This window comes from Manis javanica, chromosome 6 (assembly GCF_040802235.1).
Source record: "Manis javanica isolate MJ-LG chromosome 6, MJ_LKY, whole genome shotgun sequence".
Classification (NCBI taxonomy): domain Eukaryota; kingdom Metazoa; phylum Chordata; class Mammalia; order Pholidota; family Manidae; genus Manis; species Manis javanica.
In genome coordinates, this window is record NC_133161.1 from 35,426,017 (window position 1) to 35,444,964 (window position 18,948).

General features: G+C 32.9%; 1 protein-coding gene across 1 annotated transcript in view; it reads left to right on the plus strand.

The window, feature by feature from the left end:
- The window catches only part of SAMTOR (S-adenosylmethionine sensor upstream of mTORC1), a 77,546-nt gene that overhangs the window by 10,102 nt on the left and 48,496 nt on the right, over positions 1–18,948 (plus strand). The window contains exon 2 of the mRNA XM_017656636.3: positions 5,423–5,564. Within this exon, the coding sequence (XP_017512125.3) occupies positions 5,423–5,564 (142 nt within the window). The remainder of the gene's footprint in view (positions 1–5,422; positions 5,565–18,948) is intronic.

The following is an 18,948-nucleotide window of genomic DNA, read 5'->3' on the forward strand; positions in this document are numbered from 1 at the left end:
ATGTATGTCCTTTGCATTGGGTACAGGTTAAAAACCACAGTAGTGCAATGTTTATCTTTAGTATTATGACTTGTAAGGCTAAACTGCCAAGAATAATGACATGCTATTCTTAAATTGGCCTTAGATTTACACTTACTAGATTTCTTTTTAGTATTTTTTAAAATGAGAATGATGATAGAGTTATTGAGAAAATATTATTTCTAATGTCCTTATGCACATCACATGATCCTGGCATGTAAAAATGCATGGGCATTCGTACTGCCTATTCTTTTTTTTCATGTATGTCTTTATTTAGTGTCATTACCAATAATTTCTCCTTAAGCTTAAAGTTTTTCTGAAAAGTTCTGTATACTATAATTAAAGAACTTAATGGAGGTAACTGCACTTCCAGCTGCAAGTTTCCCTTTTTATAGTAACATGAAGTGAAAAAATATATATAAATTAGCTTAAAACAGTGCGGTTTCCAGAAAATTGGCTTTGACCCTGTTGTTTTTCTAAATGTAACTCTTATTTTGAGAACACTGTTTTGAAGTATTCAATTTTATTGCTTTTGATCACTATTTTCTGTTCACATTTATCAACTATAGTTTGAATTGTACTCTAGCAACTAATTTAATTATTGTAATTTTGGTGTTTCCTATAATTTTTGAGCATGGTGAAAATTTAAATATTTTCTCCCTCAATGGGGCACTGTGATTTACTTCTATAGCTTATACAAGTTATAAATCAGAAGTAGTCTTTGCCTTTCAATTAATACTTTCTAACAGAAAACCACACTTGGTTTTAATAGATAATATATTGACAAAGTATTATAAGGATGGTAGATGCATATATGGGGGAATTATAAGATGATCAAGTGAGAGGCAGATAAACCTCCTTGAAGAGGTTAATGTGAATTCTGTTATGTTTTTTGATGGAAAGAAATTTGCTATACTAGATGTCTGCAGAGAGGTTAATTCAAAAAGGAAGTATAGCATTAGCTCTAAGAGATAGTTTAGGGATTCCATTAGTTCACTTCAGTTTGCACCTATAATACAGCTGTTCTTGACGTTACCAAGTAAAAACAAAAATACATAATTCCTTAACTTCACTATACTTGGTTCTTACAAAGACATTTGCAACCAATAATACCTTAAACTAATCACAAAATAATTAAAAATGAATCTTTTTTTAATGCCCCCATAACTTACTTATTTTATGACCAAAAGTTTGTGCCTTTGACCCCACTCCTGTCTCTGGCAGCTACCAGTCTGTTCTCTGTCTGTGAGCTTGTTTGTTCATTTGTTTTCTTTCTTAGCTTCCATGGAATTCTTTTCCACTAATGAATTAGTGAAATGTGCTGTTAATTTTTTCCTAATTAGTTGTTACTGTCTTTTCACAGGAAGTAGTTCATATTTATCCTTTAGTTGTGATATGTAATGTTTGTGAAGGTGAAGTTAGTCAGTAATTACGTGTTACCTTGATATTAGGACCATGCTTCAGAATAACTTAGTTCATTGGTTTCCATATTGAACTTGGTTTGGCAACTTCAAGTTGACATCACTTGTGTTTTAAGTTATTAATTAGTTTTTTAAATTAGTGTTTAAGTTTTTAAATATAAAAGAATATAGTAAGTAGAAGTCATGTTAATGGGAATTTTGTTCTAGAATTTTATAAGACAATCTAATGACTTTACCTTTTAGACTTTGTATAGCTTTAAGTTGATTTTAAAACTATATATTCAAAGAAATGGTTACTGATTTTTTCTCTAAATTTGTTATTTTAGTTTGACCATAAAATGTTTATTAATTTCAAGTTAGACTGCAGGACATAAATAGTTTTAATTGTGCTTTCTAAAAATAATTTGAATTCTCCATACATACCACAAAGGTATGTATTGAGTGGAGACTTTCTTCTCCTTCCCTTCCTTCCTCTCTCTTTCTCTCCATTTTAAGATACATTCATAGTTTTATAGGATGCTTATAAGAAGTGGGTAAAAAAGTAGATAGTAACCACAATGACTTTGCATCATTGCAAGTAACAATATATTAAAATCGTTATAAGGCTAATTATTAATATATTGAGAGCTCTAATTGAAATTGAGTACTTAAGCATTTCATGTACTGTTGACTAGACCTTTGATGCAAATCTTAGGAAGTCTTACTCCTGATTTGCCTTTTGATGGTGAAAAAATATTATCCTTTCATATAAGATAATCTTAAAAATCAGTTGATCTAATAACTAAATGATAAAAAATCTATCTTAGAAATGACTTTTAACATATTTTCTTGTGTGCACAGAATTTAGAAGGGTTTAGAATATGTATACAGGGCACTGGTCAACCTTAATTGTTCTTGGCTTTTAGAACCCAACCATAAATTATTTTGAAAATACTTTGCCTTAAAAGATAAATAGCATTATTTTGAATACTACAAAAACAAATAATGGGCTGTTGTTTTTTACAAAGTGAATTTTCCCATTCTTTTTTTGTCTAATAAGTTTATTTTAAAATACTTAAATAAAGCTTTCCAGAGTATTTTGGAAAGTAGAATATTCTTATAACTAAAGGCTATGTTTATTGTTCAACTTTGTAACTACTAGACATATAACAAAGTGTATACCTACTAATCGGAGTTTGATAAATTTTTGTTGAATAAATACATGATTTAAAAGTTCTGGGTCCAGAATGCCTTACATGGGATATAGAGAACATATTAGGCTCATACCTCTATTTTAACATTTTTACATCTCTTTGATGTCAGTGTCTTGCTCATTAACATTGTTTTTCTCCGTGGTGTTTGACATAGTTTTTTTTCCCCTCAGCAAACCTGTTGAAAGAATGAAAAGTATAAACAATTGCATTGTTAAGTCTCAGTAATCTATTACTTAAATATATAGCCTTTTTACTAATCACACATCAATTTCAGTGCCAGCATACTTAGAGTCTGGAAACTCTTAAATGTTAGTGAAAACATTAAATTGAAGTTCTCTGCAAACAGTTTAATTTGAATAAGCTTTCAGACAAAATTTGAATCCTTCCCCAAAACTTCAGTGGAGCAGACTAGTAAGCCTTAAAAACTCTGTAAGAAATTGGCAATATTTAAAGAGAACTTTGTTAGGTGTGAAAACTAGAGGTCTTCTAAAAAGTTCAAGGGCAGTAGCTTTCTGTGTATATATGCAGTCTAATTCTAGAATAAATAGTTCCACAGTATACAATTACATATTAAGGACCTTTCCACCTTTCTCTAACACTGCTGGAACCCACTGAGGGTGTTCCTTATGCAGTGCCCAAGTACAGACTGGAAGAACAGGTTGTTAACAACCCTCAGTTACTGAGGGACAATAACTGATAGATAAAGGCTCCAGCCTCCCATCCATTAGGTACACAATTCCAGAGGCACGCAGTCTACTTCTCTGTTGCCTACAGCAGCAGCCTCAATAACGCCTTTGTGTTAGCATTTTGTCTTCCTTGGGTCATTGTTCCTATTCCCTCACTCCTCTTTCCTAGGACTCTCTCCCAGATAAACTATTTGCATCAAGGTCCTTAAGTTGTACCTTCTGTAGCATCTGAACTAAAAAGTCTTATAGGAAGGAAATCTGTTTAAGTATGTTAAACATATCTTATCCCAGACATATTTGATCATAGAATTTTTGTTTGAATGACTCTAATTTCCAGCAAATGTAGCAAATTTATATATTTGTAATATGTACATTGTATAGGACAGTGAAATTTACAAGTTCAAACCAAAGACCATTTAAAGATACCCATCTCAACAAAAGATGAAGCACCTTTAAAAGGATGCTATACCTTAATGAGCCATTTGGTATCAAATCTGATGAGTAAAGTCAGGAAGTGTTATGAACCATCATAGGTTTTCTTAAAGTATCATTAATTAAAATAATTTGCTTCAAAGACTTTACTCCCTGCAGTTCTTTTTAGATGCTTAAATAACTATATCTGAAAGATATTGCTAAAACTGATAAAAGGAGTTTCTCGGAGAATTTCAAAATAATTTGTTTGCCTACTTGTTTTTAGTGTACAGTTACTGCCATTCTGCTATATAACAAGTTGAGAGCCCTGTAACTATACAAATATTAGTGATGAGTGAAAATATTATTGTGTAAGAACATAATCCCTCAAAAGAGAACTTTTTGATCCCTTTTGAGTGTAAAATCAGTATTCTGTCCAAGACTGAACTGATACATACTCAGCCAAACAATGTGCCTGTAAGGGCATATTTGTGCCTTTATTGTTCTTTGTTCTTTCTTCATTTGATCAAACTAGAACGCTGATAGTTTAGTTTTCGACTCAGTACTTAGTGGACTGTGTATATAAAAGAACCAATGAAGTTTTTAAAATTTTGAATAGATGTTATATTTGAACTATTATAATTCCTTTACTGTTTTAAAAAAAGAACAACTCTTTAAGTACTGGAATCTAATAGTCTCACTTGGATAAAGAATTTGAGTATAATTATCGTCCTCCAATTTGGCTGTTTTATTTAGGTTTCCAACTTTATCCTGTCACCAGACAGTTGTGTGCATTTGGATATGAGGCAAGTGAACCTAAGCCTTATATCTAAGGACATTGAATGAAGCCATCTTGATAATTTTTGTTTACTTTTCTACCCTTATAATTTTGTTAATGTTCATTTATTCATCCATAACATCCTTATGCCTTTTTTAAAATCAGAACTCACATTGCTGTTTCAGATTTCATATTAAATGTGATGACTGATTTAATTGAAAAAAACTTTTAAAGGTGATGGCTAGCAGTAATGGCCAGATAATGTGGTCAGCTTGTAATTTTTATTCAGAACATTTTATAAAGACTCAAAACTTTGGAGAGGCTCCCAAGGTAATTTCTCTCCCAACATTTTGTCCTAGGATTTTAATTTTTTAAAGTGGTATTCCTAAAGCAAGTCCCAAGTGTATAAATAAGAATATTTAACTTGCTTACTCATTCATGTTGCCATCTCACCTACCAACCCCTTCTAATGCAGGAAATTGATAAATATGCACAGGTTCAAGAACATTGCAGGAAGGAGCAGGCATAGGTGGTCCCACTCCTGTTGCCACACTGCCATACTGCCCAGTGGTAGCTGTACATTCAATACCTGAATGCCCAGGTGTACCTGTTCCCTACCAGCACGTGTCTGGTTTAAAACTGGTAACTCATACGTGTGTACTTACATGTATTAGTTCTATTCAGCTTCACAAATCCATTAAAATGGTAAAAGTTATTTGGTTATCAAATCATCATAAAGTGATACAACTGTTTACATAAAGGCGCTTTTAAAATCATGAAGTTTAAACTTTATGAAATTCTACCTCATGATTTTGCTTTTACTCATCTTTAAGTAATTTTATGTTTTTCTGAAACTTTTAAAAGCCTGACACATTTTTAAGTAAAGTTAACTTAATTCATTTTTCTCATTTTCAGTGGGAGATTTTGATAAGATCTGGCGAGAACATTGTGAGGACGAGGAAACACTTTGTGAATATGCTGTTGCAATGAAAAATTTGGCAGATAATCATTGGGCCAAAACTTGTGAAGGCGAAGGTCGTATTGAATGGTGTTGTAGGTGAGTGTTTTTTTATGAACTAAAATTTTAGTTTCTAATGTATTGTTTAAACTCTTAAATCTGAGTAATGCTGTGTATAATTCATTGCACCAAACTAGAAATGGTTTAAAGCAGATGATGTCTTTTAAACAACGTCTCTCCCTCGCCTTTCTCTCTAGGTTTGTTTCATTCTTTTTTTTTAATTAGAGTATTTTTCATAGACATAACTTAAGTTTTCTATTTCAACTTTTTAAAAGTAGAACTTTAAATAAATTTAATGTGCTTAAACATTAATATATTTAAAATATGAAATTTAACACTTGGCTCATTAATAAGCTATAGTATAGAAATTTCTTTAGATAATTATCCATATTTGGATTCAAGTAAAATGAGTACCATTCTATAACTTAAAATCCAAAAATATCTTAAAAGCTTTAAAACCCTATAAGTTCTGATGTGTGATTGAGGGTATTCTAGCACTTATATTGACCTTGGATAATGTTTATTTTCCATAGTATAGATTCTAATGTTAAAAAATTAAGAAAATGAAATAACTGCTGGTCAGTTCTCTCCAGGGGATAAAATTAGAAGAACAGTTATGTATGTGACTGAGTTTAAAAATGAATTCCCAGAATTTTTTCTGTATAGACAATAAATTTATGGTAACTTTAGATTTATTTCATTTCAGTTATTTTTTATTCAGACTTTCTGTTTTTATCTCATTTAAAAATTATGTAACAATGTATTTCATTCATTCATTCAACAAATAGTCCAGAAAAAATATGTACTTTAGTAACTTTATTTATTTAATAAATAAATTTTAATGAATGTCTTCTGTGTACTAGTCACATCATAAGCACTGGGACTGGGAGTAGAACAATCAGCCAAACAGACAAAATCCTTGTTCTTATAGAGCTTACATGCTAGTGGGAGTTAGAGGCAAGAAACAATACAGATTAAATACTAGGTCAGATCATGATAAATGTCATGAGAAAAATAAAGCAAGAAAAAATAAAACAATTTTAAGTAGGGAAGACAGAGAAGGCCTCACTAAAGTGATGATATGTTGAAAGGAGAGGAAGGAAGCCCTAAAAAGTCCAAAGTCCTTAAGGCAAGAGCATGCTGGCATATTTCTGAAACAGCAAGTAGACCAGTATGGCCGGAGAAGAATGAAAGTGGAACAGAGGTTGAAAATAAATAATGAACAGCTAGATTTTGTAGGGACTTGTGGACCACTGTAAAGACATTGGCTTCTATTCTGCATGAGATGAGAGTTGTTGGCTATTTTTAGAAGAGGAGCAATAGGATTTTATCAACCCTTTAAGATGTGTCAAGAGACTGTTAATTAAAGTAGACTGTAGGAAGGGACAGGTATAAGTAAGAAAACCAGTTAGGAGGCTAATGTGATTATCAAGGCACAGAATTGTAGCAAGACACTTTTCTTGGAGAGTGAGAAAGTGAATGGACACAGCTATGTAGGAGGATTAAAGCTCCTTTGAGTATGATGACTCAAGAAAGGGGCAAGGGAGATGACAGTGTATACATTGTGGTGGTTATGATCTGTAAGAAGGGAGTTGAATGTATGAGGTAGGTGAGGAGCTGTGGAAAGGTGATATCATCAATGGATTGTTAAGTCTAAAAGTTATAGGGTTTAGGAACTAAAGGAAGGAGCCAGAATAATAGGAAATGGGATTCTTTTTTTTAAAGGTATTATTGATATACACTCTTATGAAGGTTTCACATGAAAAACAATGTGGTTACTACATTCACCCATATTATCAAGTCCCACCCCATACCCCATTGCAGTCACTGTCCATCAGTGTAGTAAGATGCCACAGAGTCATTATTTGCCTTCTCTGTGCTACTCTGTCTTCCTCATGATCCCCCCCACACCATGTGTGCCAGTCATAATACCCCTTCTCCCTTCCTCCCCACCCTCCCTCCCCCACCCCTCCCCTTTGGTAACTTCTAGTCCCTTCTTGGAGTCTGTGAGTCTGCTGCTATTTTGTTCCTTCAGTTTTGCTTCACTGTTATACTCCACAAATGAGGGAAATCGTTAGGTACTTGTCCTTCTCCACCTGGCTTATTTCACTAAGCATAGTATCCTCCAACTCCATCCATGTTGTTGCAATGGTAGGATTTGTTTCTTTCTATAGTATTCCATTGTGTGTATGTACCACATCTTCTTTATCCACTCATCTACTGATGGACACTTAGGTTGCTTCCATATCTTGGCTATTGTAAATAGTGCTGTGATAAACATAGGGGTGCAAATGTCTTTTTGAATCTGAGAACTTGTATTCTTTGGGTAAATTCCTAGGAGTGGAATTCCCAGGTCAAATAATATTTCTATTTTTAGTTTTTTGAGGCACCTCTTTATTGCTTTCCACAATGGTTGAACTAGTTTACATTCCCACCAGCAGTGTAGGAGGGCTCACCTTTCTCCACATCCTCACCAGCATTTGTTGTTCCTAGTCTTTTCTATGTTGGCCATCCTAACTGGTGTGAGGTGATAATGTCATTGTAGTTTTAATTTGCATTTCCCTGATAATTAGCGATGTGGAACATCTTTTCATGTGCCTGTTGGCCATCTAAATTTCTTCTTTAGAGAAGTGTCTATTCATATCCTCTGCCCATTTTTTAATATGGTTATTTGCTTTTTGGGTGTTGAGGCATGTGAGTTCTTTATATATTTTGGACGTTAACCCCTAGTCGGATATATCATTTACAAATATATTCTCCCATACTGTAAGATGCCTTTTTGTTCTGCTGATGGTGTCCTTTGCTGTACAGAAGATTTTTAACCTGATGTAGTTCCATTTGTTCATTTTTTATTTTGTTTCTCTTGCCCAAGGAGATGCATTCAGGAAAAAGTTGCTCATGTTTATATTCAAGAGATTTTTGCCTATGTTTTCTTCCAAGAGTTTTATGGTTTCATGACTTACATTCAGGTCTTTGATCCATTTTGAGTTTACTTTTGTGTATGGGGTTAGACAGTAATCCACTTTCATTCTCTTACAGGTAGCTGTCCAATTTTGCCAATACCAGTTGTTGAAGAGGGTGTCATTTCCCGGTTGTATATCCATGGCTCCTTTATTGTATATTAATTGACCGTATATGCTTGGGTTTATATCTGGGCTCTCTGATCTGTTCCATTGGTCTGTGGGTCTGTTCTTGTGCCAGTACCAAATTGTCTTGATTATTGTGGCTTTGTAGTAGAGCTTGAAGTCGAGAAGCGCAATCCCCCCTGCTTTATTCTTCCTTCTCAGGATTGTTTTGGCTTTTCAGGGTCTTTTGTGGTTCCATATGAATTTTAGAACTATTTGCTCTAGTTCATTGAAGAATACTATTGTTATTTTGATAGGGATTGCATTGAATCTGTAGATTGCTTTAGGCAGGATGACCATTTGACATGTGTTCTCATTTATTGGTATCTTTAATTTCTCTCATGAGTGTCTTGTAGTTTTCAGAGTATAGGTCTTTCACTTCCTTGGTTAGGTTTATTCCTAGGTATTTTATTCATTTTGATGCAATTGTGAATGGAATTGTTTTCCTGATTTCTTTATCTGCTAGTTCATCATTAGTGTATATGAATGAAACAGATTTCTGTGTGTTAATTTTGTGTCCTGCAACTTTTCTGAATTCTGATATTAAATCTAATAGTTTTGGAGTAGATTCTTTAGGGTTTTTTATGTACTGTATCATGTCTTCTGCAAACAGGGACAGTTTAACTTCTTCCTTGCTGATCTAGATGCCTTTTATTTCTTTGTGTTGTCTGATCAGCACCATCATTATTTAAGACCATCATTCTTGGCTTTTAGCAGCACTGCTTTTAAATTAGTATTCCAGTACATTAGGCAAGCTCTCAGACTTTATTTCTTAAATGGACTTTAATATGTGGTATTCTCATAGGAGCATTTGCTTGTACCTTCAACTTGAATAATGAATCTACCTCACATTTGACTCTTCTTCTTCCTTAGCTTTGTGTTTTGATGGATAGTTTTTATATGTACATATGTTCTGAAAGAGGTCATTTTTAGGTCAAAGTCCCGAAAAAGAACATTAGAAAGAATTTAGATCAGACTGCTGAAAAAGAACAGTGGCAAAATATGGTAAAAAAATTTTACCATCAAAAGTAATCCCAAGAGTTTTATAATGTCTTTAAACTGAAAACTATTTGGGGGAAAATGGCTTCAAAGCAATATTGACTTTTGAAACTTGAGTTATCAATAATTCTATCCTGTGTTATATGTAATTCCCTTCTCTGCTGACAATTGTAAGAGAGTACTTTGAGAGCTAAAGTGGGCTTTAAAAAAGGTTTGACTAAAGTTTGTTTCCTGGTAGTTATACTTAAAACCATATAGAAATTCAGTATGTGACTGAGATTTTTGTTGACTTTTTAGCTTGAAGAAGTCTACATAAGATGTCCTTCAAAAAAATAATAAAATTTTATTTGTAATACTAAGTTTTAAAAACTAGAAAAAAAGGTAATATAAAAGTGTAGTTGTACCTTTAATAAAGGAATTTTCCTTTTCTAATGCTTTACAGAGAAACATATCAACACACTAATTCCTGAGCCATTTGAAAGTAAATTACAGATAACATATTTCTTCCCCATACATCTCCTAAGAATGACATTCTTCTACATAACCACAATACCATCATCACATTAAGACAATTAGAAATTTCCTAATTTCCTAAAATACCCAGTTCATAAATTCAGATTTTTTTCTTATTGTCTCCACAATGTGCTTTATAATTTTTTTCTTTTTCATAAATCCAGTCACAATTCATGCCTTGCATTTTGTGGCTACATTTCTTTAGCTTCTTGTTTTTGTTGTCTGTAATTCTGAGCTTTTAGAGAAATGTCAGTTCATTTGTTGACTGCCCCACATTCTGTATTTTGTGGTTGTTGGTTCAAGGTAGTTAACAATAGCCTTGTTCAAATACTTTATATATACTTGTTGGTTTTTCCTTTTGGCTTTTTGTTTTATCAGTTACCAGAAGAGATGTTTCCAAGATACCATTTTTGTCAGTTTTTCTATACTAATTTGGCTCTTCTTCAGAAATTTTATTTTTTATTGAAGTTCTCCATATTTCCATCTATTTGATTAATCTTTTTCTCCACTAAAAAACATTTGTAAGTTATTTTAAAGTCCTTATCTTCTTATTTCACAGTTTATCTGTGGATTTGTTTCTTTTGCTGTTTTTTTCTTTTGGTGATGTATCATTTTTTCCTGCTTCATCATATGTGTGGTAATTCTTGAGATACATATTTACTAACATAGTGTTTAGAAGAGACTGGTGTAAATATTTTCCCTTAGAAGGTGTGCTTTTTTCTCTGAAAGGCAACTAGGATGGATGAGAGACTGAACACTTTGATCCCATCAGGATTTAAGCTGGGGTGAAGCTGGAATACCTCTTTAGATAGTCTGAGTTCACCTCTGGTTTCAAATGCTTTGAGAGTAAGTCCTCTTCTGTGTATCTTACAGGCACCAGCCTCTAGCAGGACTCTGGGAACTAAGCCCACTGACAAGTGTAGAGAATTTTTCTGCTTTTTAGTCCCACTCCAAGACTCCAGTGCCTTTTTGTACTTAAAAAAATACCCATTGGAAGGATGCAAGAATGGAATGGGGAGAACAATCTATGCATTTGGATTTCTTGAAGATGCTACACCATTCTACACAGCCATTAAAAGCTTTGCTGGTTTCCCTTCAGTTGAGCAAAGTCCCTCTACCATAGAAAACTTGATCCTCTCCTTTTTCAACAAATACACTAAGTACCTGGGAACCTTCTCATCTAAGAAGGGCTTCTCTCTCTCTGTGGAGTTTAGTTCCTTTAGACCTCTTTGCATCATCAGCTCTCTTGATTTCTTTTTGTATAGTTTTTTTTTTCTAGTTACACCATAATCAGGGATCTGTTGTGATTGTATCCTAATCCAAAACTAGCTTTGTGTCCTATGTTTTGGATTTATTTGTTTTCTCATGGTACTGTTTACTTAAATCTCCTTTATTTCTTATAAACCGAAAGTTGGCTCTAAATTGTTGATTGGTTTCCATATTTTTGCCAAAATTTTTAATCAATAAAACTGCATACTTCATCTTGCAATATATTTAGCAGGTTCTTACTGTCAGGTTATTCCAGCAGCAGAGATACTGAATTTTGCCATTTATTAAATAAATTATTTCCTTTGGGGTTGCTAAAATGGTTTTTTAAATTGTATCATTCATTGCATTTATAAACTGTCATTCTATAAATGAAATCTTTCCTTTCTAAACAGGGAATGATTATGTGATATTCAAAAGAGCTAGGTACAAATAAACATAAAAACATAATTCTTTCAGTTTAATTACCATTTTCCATAATAAGGAGTTGATGTAACAGTGAATTCCAATTATGATGAGGTGTTTTTGTAATTTTTGGAATTTCACTGTAAGTCCTAGATTGTTATTTACTTTTTCCATCAGTCTTCGATTTTTTGGGGGGGTTGGATGTTCGAATTATTGCATATTTAACCAGTGGGAGCCCTTTCAAAGCTGGCTTCTGTGTTCTGATAGCTCCTTTGAGCATGTTCTTGCTGTTTATTGCAAAAAGAGCCTTTACTTTCCCTGACCAAGATCTAGAATCAAACTGTTTCTTCAAGGAGACTTTTAGTGGGAAATGTCATTTAGAACTTAAGATCTGGACACTGGATTTGCTACTGGGTGTCCTTTTTTCTAGAAATTTTCAGTGAAGAGAATAAAAAAAAGTAGTGTTAAAATCATAATTGGTATTTTCTATTCAAGTGTAACATTTTGCCTAACTTCTTTATTGTATATTTGTATCTCTTCTACTGAAGGACTTAGTTCTGAATAACAAACACATTTGATTTGTCCTACAGTTCACATAAAATTGTTTCAAAAAAAAATTCCAATTTTACCTTTAACAATGAATGATTGAATAGAGTTTAAGACTGTGTAGTTCTTTTTTCTTTAGAACATACCCTACTAAGGGTCAGAATACTGTGTTTGAAACTTACTTGAAACAGTTGTTCTGTGTATAGTTGTTATGTTACCAGTTTGCTCTACAGTTGATTTCACTTTACTTACAGTTTTATGGTTTTATTTTCTTCCTATTTTAATTCTAGAGAATATAAAATATTTACATGGTCAAAAAGCCAAAATTTTATAAATAGGTACACTCAGAAAATAATTCCTTCTATTTTCTTCATTTTTTTCTTGTTTACTCTTCCAGTGTTTCTTTCTGTAAAATAAGCGAATTCACACACACACAAGTGCATACACACGTGTATCTACCTTTTTATCTGTTCAAGTGGTACATGTTACCAGCTGTTTTGTACCTTCCTTTTTTGACTTAATAATATGTCACAGAGATCATTCTAATTTGGTATTGTATTAGTCAGCATTATCCAGAGAATTGGCTCACATGTTTGTGGGACCCAGGGGTCTTTAGGGTGAGTTGACATGCTGGAGACCCATTAGTCCTGAGGCAGGCTTGAGACCCAGGAAGAGCTGATGGTTCAGTTTGAGTTTGAAGGCAGAAAAAATCCAGTGTCCCCTTTCAAAGGCCATCAGGCAAGAGGAATCTCTCATACTCTTGGGGGAGGTTAGTCTTTTTGTTTTATGCAGACCTTCAGGTGATTGGATGAGGCCCACCCCACCTTATGGAGGACAATCTGCTTTACTTGGTCTATCGATTTAAATGTTGATTTCATCCAGAAACACCTGGGATGTTTGACCGGATATTTAGGCACCCCATGGCCCAGTCAAGTTGACACACAATTTAACCATCACAAATACATAGATATCTTCCTCATTTTGATAAGTTATTTACAAGCTTTTCCTGTTACAAATAGTGCTATAATGAATAACCTTGTGCATATTCATTTTGTATTTTTGGCATTATATTTTTGTAAATTCCAGATATGGAATTGCAGGGTAGGTAAAAGAATAAATGTATATGTGATTTTGTTGGATATTGACAAGTCACCCTGCATAGAGGTATATCACTTTACAATTCCACCAGCAAAAACCAAGAATACTTATTTCTTCACAACCTCACCAACAGAGTATGCTACCTACCTGTTGAATTGTTGCCATGTCTGATAAATGGGTATTTGTATTTCTGTGTGGTTTTACTTTTTATTTTTATTCTGAATGAATTTGAGTTTAGGAATTATTTACCTTTTTTCCTGCGGAATGTGTGTTCATGTTTTTGACACTTTTTCCTCTTGGTTTTTGGTTCCTTTTTTCTTGATTTTTTTAGAGATCTTTTATAATTTACAGATATGTACCCTTTTTCTTTGACTTTGTTTATATATTTGCCCTGAAGGTTTTGGTTTTGCCATGTAGAAGGTTTTTGTAATCAGATATATGTCTCTTTTATTGCTTTTAGATTTTAATTGTCTTAGAAAAGCTTTCCTGATTTCAAGACTATAAGAACTCCTATTAATAATTCACTCATGTTATCTTCCAGTACTTTTATATCATTTTTTTACACTTAGATCTCTGACCTGTTTGGAATTCAGCCTGATGTTTGTTATGAAGTATAGATCTAACATTTCCCCCCAAATGGTTATCTGTTTTCCCCATATCATTTATGGTCCACCTTTTCTACAGTGATTTGACATGACACTTACATGATATGCCAAATTTCCCCACATAGTTGGTTGTTTTAAGACTTTGTTGTTTCATTGTATCATTTAACCCATGTTATTCTATAACATCTTCCTATCCCCAGCACATTATTTCTCATGGTTTCCTTGGTTATTCTTGCTCCCCACCCTAAATTTTTTTAAATTTTTATTTTTATTGGGATTACATCAAATTTTTTAATAACTGGGGAAAATTGGCACCTTTATAATGTTGAATCATTGTGTCTATGGAAAAGGTGTATATCTTTCTATTTGTTCTGGTCTACTTTTCAGTCTTTCTAGAGTGTTTAAGGTTTTTTATATAGTGATTATGTATATTTCTTACTACATTTATTCCTACTTTATCATTTTGTTACTGTTACAAATGCAGTCTACCTTCCATTATTTATTCTAACAGGCTATGTTTTGTGTATATGTGGAAGCTTTTGATTTTTGTATGTTTTACATCCTATTTTACTGAATTTTCTTACTGTTTGTTATTAGTTTGATTTATTTTGGGGTTGTCTAGGTATACTATCATATTGTCTGTGAATATACAGTTTTCTTTCTCCAATTCACTTGACTAATTATTTTCTCTTTTCTATTATATAACTGTGTCTTTTTCACTTAACAATAATATGTGTAGTATGTCCCCATTAAATGGGTTGTTGGCTCTTCAGCTGATATGTATGTATAATTTTACAATTAGGAAGTGTTCACCATTTTCTGTTTTAATGGGTGTTTTTATTAGGAATAGGTGTTGAATTTTGTTGCATGTCCTTTCAGCATCTATGGAAATTAATGAGTTTTCTCCTTAGTTTTATGAATATAGTAAATTATATTAATGTATTTTCTTATAGAGAATATTCTTTGCATTCCTTAAATACATACTCCTTGGTTATGTTTGATTCTGTTTTCTAAAACTTCATTTCATATTTTTACATTGATACTGATAAGTGATACTAGGCTATATTTTTTTATAGATATTATCAGACATAATTATCATTGTTATTTTGCTCCCTAAAAATGACTTGGACAATGTTCCTTTGTTTTTGTGGTCTTGAACTGTTCAAGTAGTTTGAGGGTTGTTTCATTTGTACTAATGGGATTTTAATTTATATAAGTGACTGAGTGATGACATGGGTCAGTGCCTTGGAAAGAATTATTTACATTTCCTGAGGGAGTTGGGTATGCCATGTCACACAGGGCCATAGAGGACACACCAGATTTGGCAGCAGGCAAAATCAGGAGTGGGAAGAAAGAATAGATTAGAGTCTTTATGGGGTTTCCATGGGAAAGGCAAAATAAAGTAAATATTTTAGGATTGCCAGGTTGGAATAATTCTGGCAGACTTTGGGGTATAGAAGCTGTCCCTGACTGCCCTTCCCTGCCCCTCCCAAAGCTAGCTAAATTTCTGTTCCCAGAGTTAATAAGCAACTTATATGGGAGCCCACCTCTCATATGCAAGTAAACTATTTCCTTTAACTCTCACACACCAAGCCAGTGTTTCCCCTGCTCTAAATCTACCCAGACCCAGATACCAGTTTCTCTTTGGTGTGTAAGGCCCTCCAAGATACCAAAACATCATAACAGACCGAAAATAAAAAATATGATTAATACAGGGATTATCTTGCTTTCTGGTGAAGTCTTTGATAACTCTGTGTCGTTGGTGAATTTTTGTTTTGTTTAAATTTTCCATTTCTACCAAATCCAAGAGTTGTTTGATAAATTTTTCTATAGCCTATAATTAGTATATTTTCCTAGAAAATTATGTTTCATCTAAGTTTTCAGCTTTATTTGCATAAAGTTATTCAAATTAAAGAACCAGTTTATTTATTGATCCTGTTTTCTTCTAACTCATTAATACTGTCCTCCTTTCTTTTGGTTACTTTTTGTTTCTAATCTTTTGAGTTATATATTTATTTCATTTTTTTAAATCTTGCATTTGCAATGATGTAAGTATTAAAGGATCTGTATTTTTCTCAAATCACTATTGTAGTTCATTCCTTAGATTCTGACTTAGTGTTTTCATTATTGTTAATTAGAAATACTGTGATTTTATTGGAATTTTTCCTTTGACCTCAGTTATTTAATTCTTAAAAAAAATTTTTTTAATCCAGGTGAATAGATTTTTTGTTTTACTTTGTTATTCTGGTTTTATTGCATTGTGATTGGATGATTTTGTTTTTATTTTTCCTGTAGCTCTTAGTGTGGTTTTCTTCATGACCTAATGAATATATATGGTAATTTTCGTGAATATTCAATGTGCACTTGAAAAGAAGCTATACTCTCTGTTAGAGAGCAAAGTTTGCTGTACAGTGATAAGATAAACTTTGTTGTGCTCTTCAGAGCCTCTTTAACCTTACTTATTATTCATTCACTTAATTGAGAATAAAGTTTAACTGTTAGTTATGTCTATTTCTCCAGTATTTCCTGGAATTTCTGCTGTGTAAAGATGACTGCTATGGTGAATGGTATATGAATATTCATACGAATCTTCAGTGAGAATTGTGGCCTTTAGCATTGTAAAGTATTTTTTATTCTTTTAATGCTTCTTATTCATTCCAACCTCTTCACTGACATTTCCCAACCATCTCATGGATGAAATTTATTTTCCAGTAGATTCTTTATAAACATCTTGTAACTATGTTCCCTGAATTCTTCCATACCAAAACTGTTTTCTATAGTTTTGTTACAAAATGCACACAGCTTGGGTAGATATAAATTCCTCAACTTTCTTTCCTTTGGTTTCTGAAAAAATATGACTAAACCCTATTTCAGTCTTACTTTGCATCTTCTTTTCATTTTCTCCCCACTACCCATCCCCTTTTCCATTCACCCTACTGAATCATTTGAATGTCTGTTGCAGAAATTGTAAGACTTGCACTCTTGAATACTTCAATGTGTATCATTGCACGTGTTCCTCTTTAGTTTTTTTTTTTTTGGTCTTTGTGACACAGACATTTTATAAAGTCAAAGTCTTATAGACTCTCAATTTGTGTGGTTGTTTCTTTATGATTAGATTTGAGTTAAGCATATTAGCAAGAATATTACACACCTATTTTGTCCTTCTCAGTGTATCACGTAGGAGGCATCTCATACCTTTTCTGAATTGGACTTTCTTTTTTCCTTTCAAATAGACTTCATTTTTATTGTATTTTTAGGTTAATAGCAATATTAAGCAGAAAATACAGATAGTTCCCACATACACCATGTCCCCACACAGTCTCTCCCACTATGAGCATCCACCTAGAGTAGTACATTTATTATAATTGATGAACATGAATGGGACAAATCGTTATCATTCTAAGTCCATAATTTACATTAGAGCTCAATTTTGGTTTTGTACATTCTGTGGGTTTTGACAAATATATGATAAGTTTCCACCATTATAGTATCACACAGAAGAGTTTCATTGCCCTAAAAATTTTCTGTACTTCACCTGTCCATCCTCTCTTCTGTGCTTTCCCCAGCAACTAGGATTTTTTTACTATCTCCATAGTTCTACCTTTTCTAGAATGTCATATAGTTGGAATCACAGTATATAGCTCTTTCACATTGACATCTTTCACTTAATCTGTATTTAAGTTTCCTCCATGACTTGATAGCTCATTTCTTTACAGCACTGAATAATATTCCATTGTCTGGCTTACAACAGTTTATCCATTGACCTACTGAAGGACATCTTGGTTGCTTCCAGGTTTTGTCAATTATGAGTAAAAGTGCTATAAACATCTATGTGTAGGTTTTTGTATGGAAGTAAATTTTCAGGATTGGGGACAAATGCCAAAGAGTGTGATTGCTGGATTGTATATTAAGAGCGTGTTTAGTTTTTGTAAGAAACTGCCAAACTGTCTTCCAAAGTGACTATCATTTTCTATTCTGCCAGCCATAAATGAGAGTTCTTGGTGCTCTGCATCTTCACTTGGTGGTGTTAGTGTTCCAAATTTTGACCATTCTAATAGTGTATAGTTGTATCTCAACTGCTGTTTTAATTTTCATTTCCCTAATGTGGAACATTTTTTCATAATGCTTATTTGCCATCTATATATGTCTTCTTTGGTGATATTCTTTTGCCCATTTTGTAATTGGGTTTTTGTTTTCTTACTGTTAAGTTTTAAAGAGTTTTTGTGTAATTAGGGTAATAGTCCTTTATCAGTGTCTCCTGCAAACATTTTCTCTGTCTTCACATTCTCTTGACATCATCTTTTACAGAGCAGAGCAGAAGTTTTTAATTTTAATGAACTATAGCTTCTCAATTCTTTCTCTCATGGATTGTGACTTTGATTTTATATCCAAATAGTCATTTCCAAACCCAAGTTTATCTAGATTTTCTCCTAGGAAATTTACAAGACTTTGTAGGAGTTTTATAGTTTTGTGTTTTACATTTAGGTCTATGATCTATTTTGAGTTAATTATTGTGCAATAGGTTCTGTATCTAGGTTCATTTTTTTGGTATGTGGATATCCAGCAGTTTTTCCAGTACTATATGGTTAAAAAAACCCAAAAAAACTATCTTTACTCCATTGTATTGCCTTTGCTGTTTTGTCAAAGATCAGGTAAGAATATTTTTGTGGGTCTATTTCTGTACTCTCTTTTCCATTGATCTGTTTATTATTTCATCAATACCACATTGTCTCAATTATGGTTTATATATAATAAGTCTTGAAATCAAATAGTGGTGAGTCCTCTGCTTTGGTCTTCTCAGTATTGTGTTAGCTCTTCTGGGTCCTTTGCCTCCATTTGAACTTCAGAGTCTATTGGTATCCACAA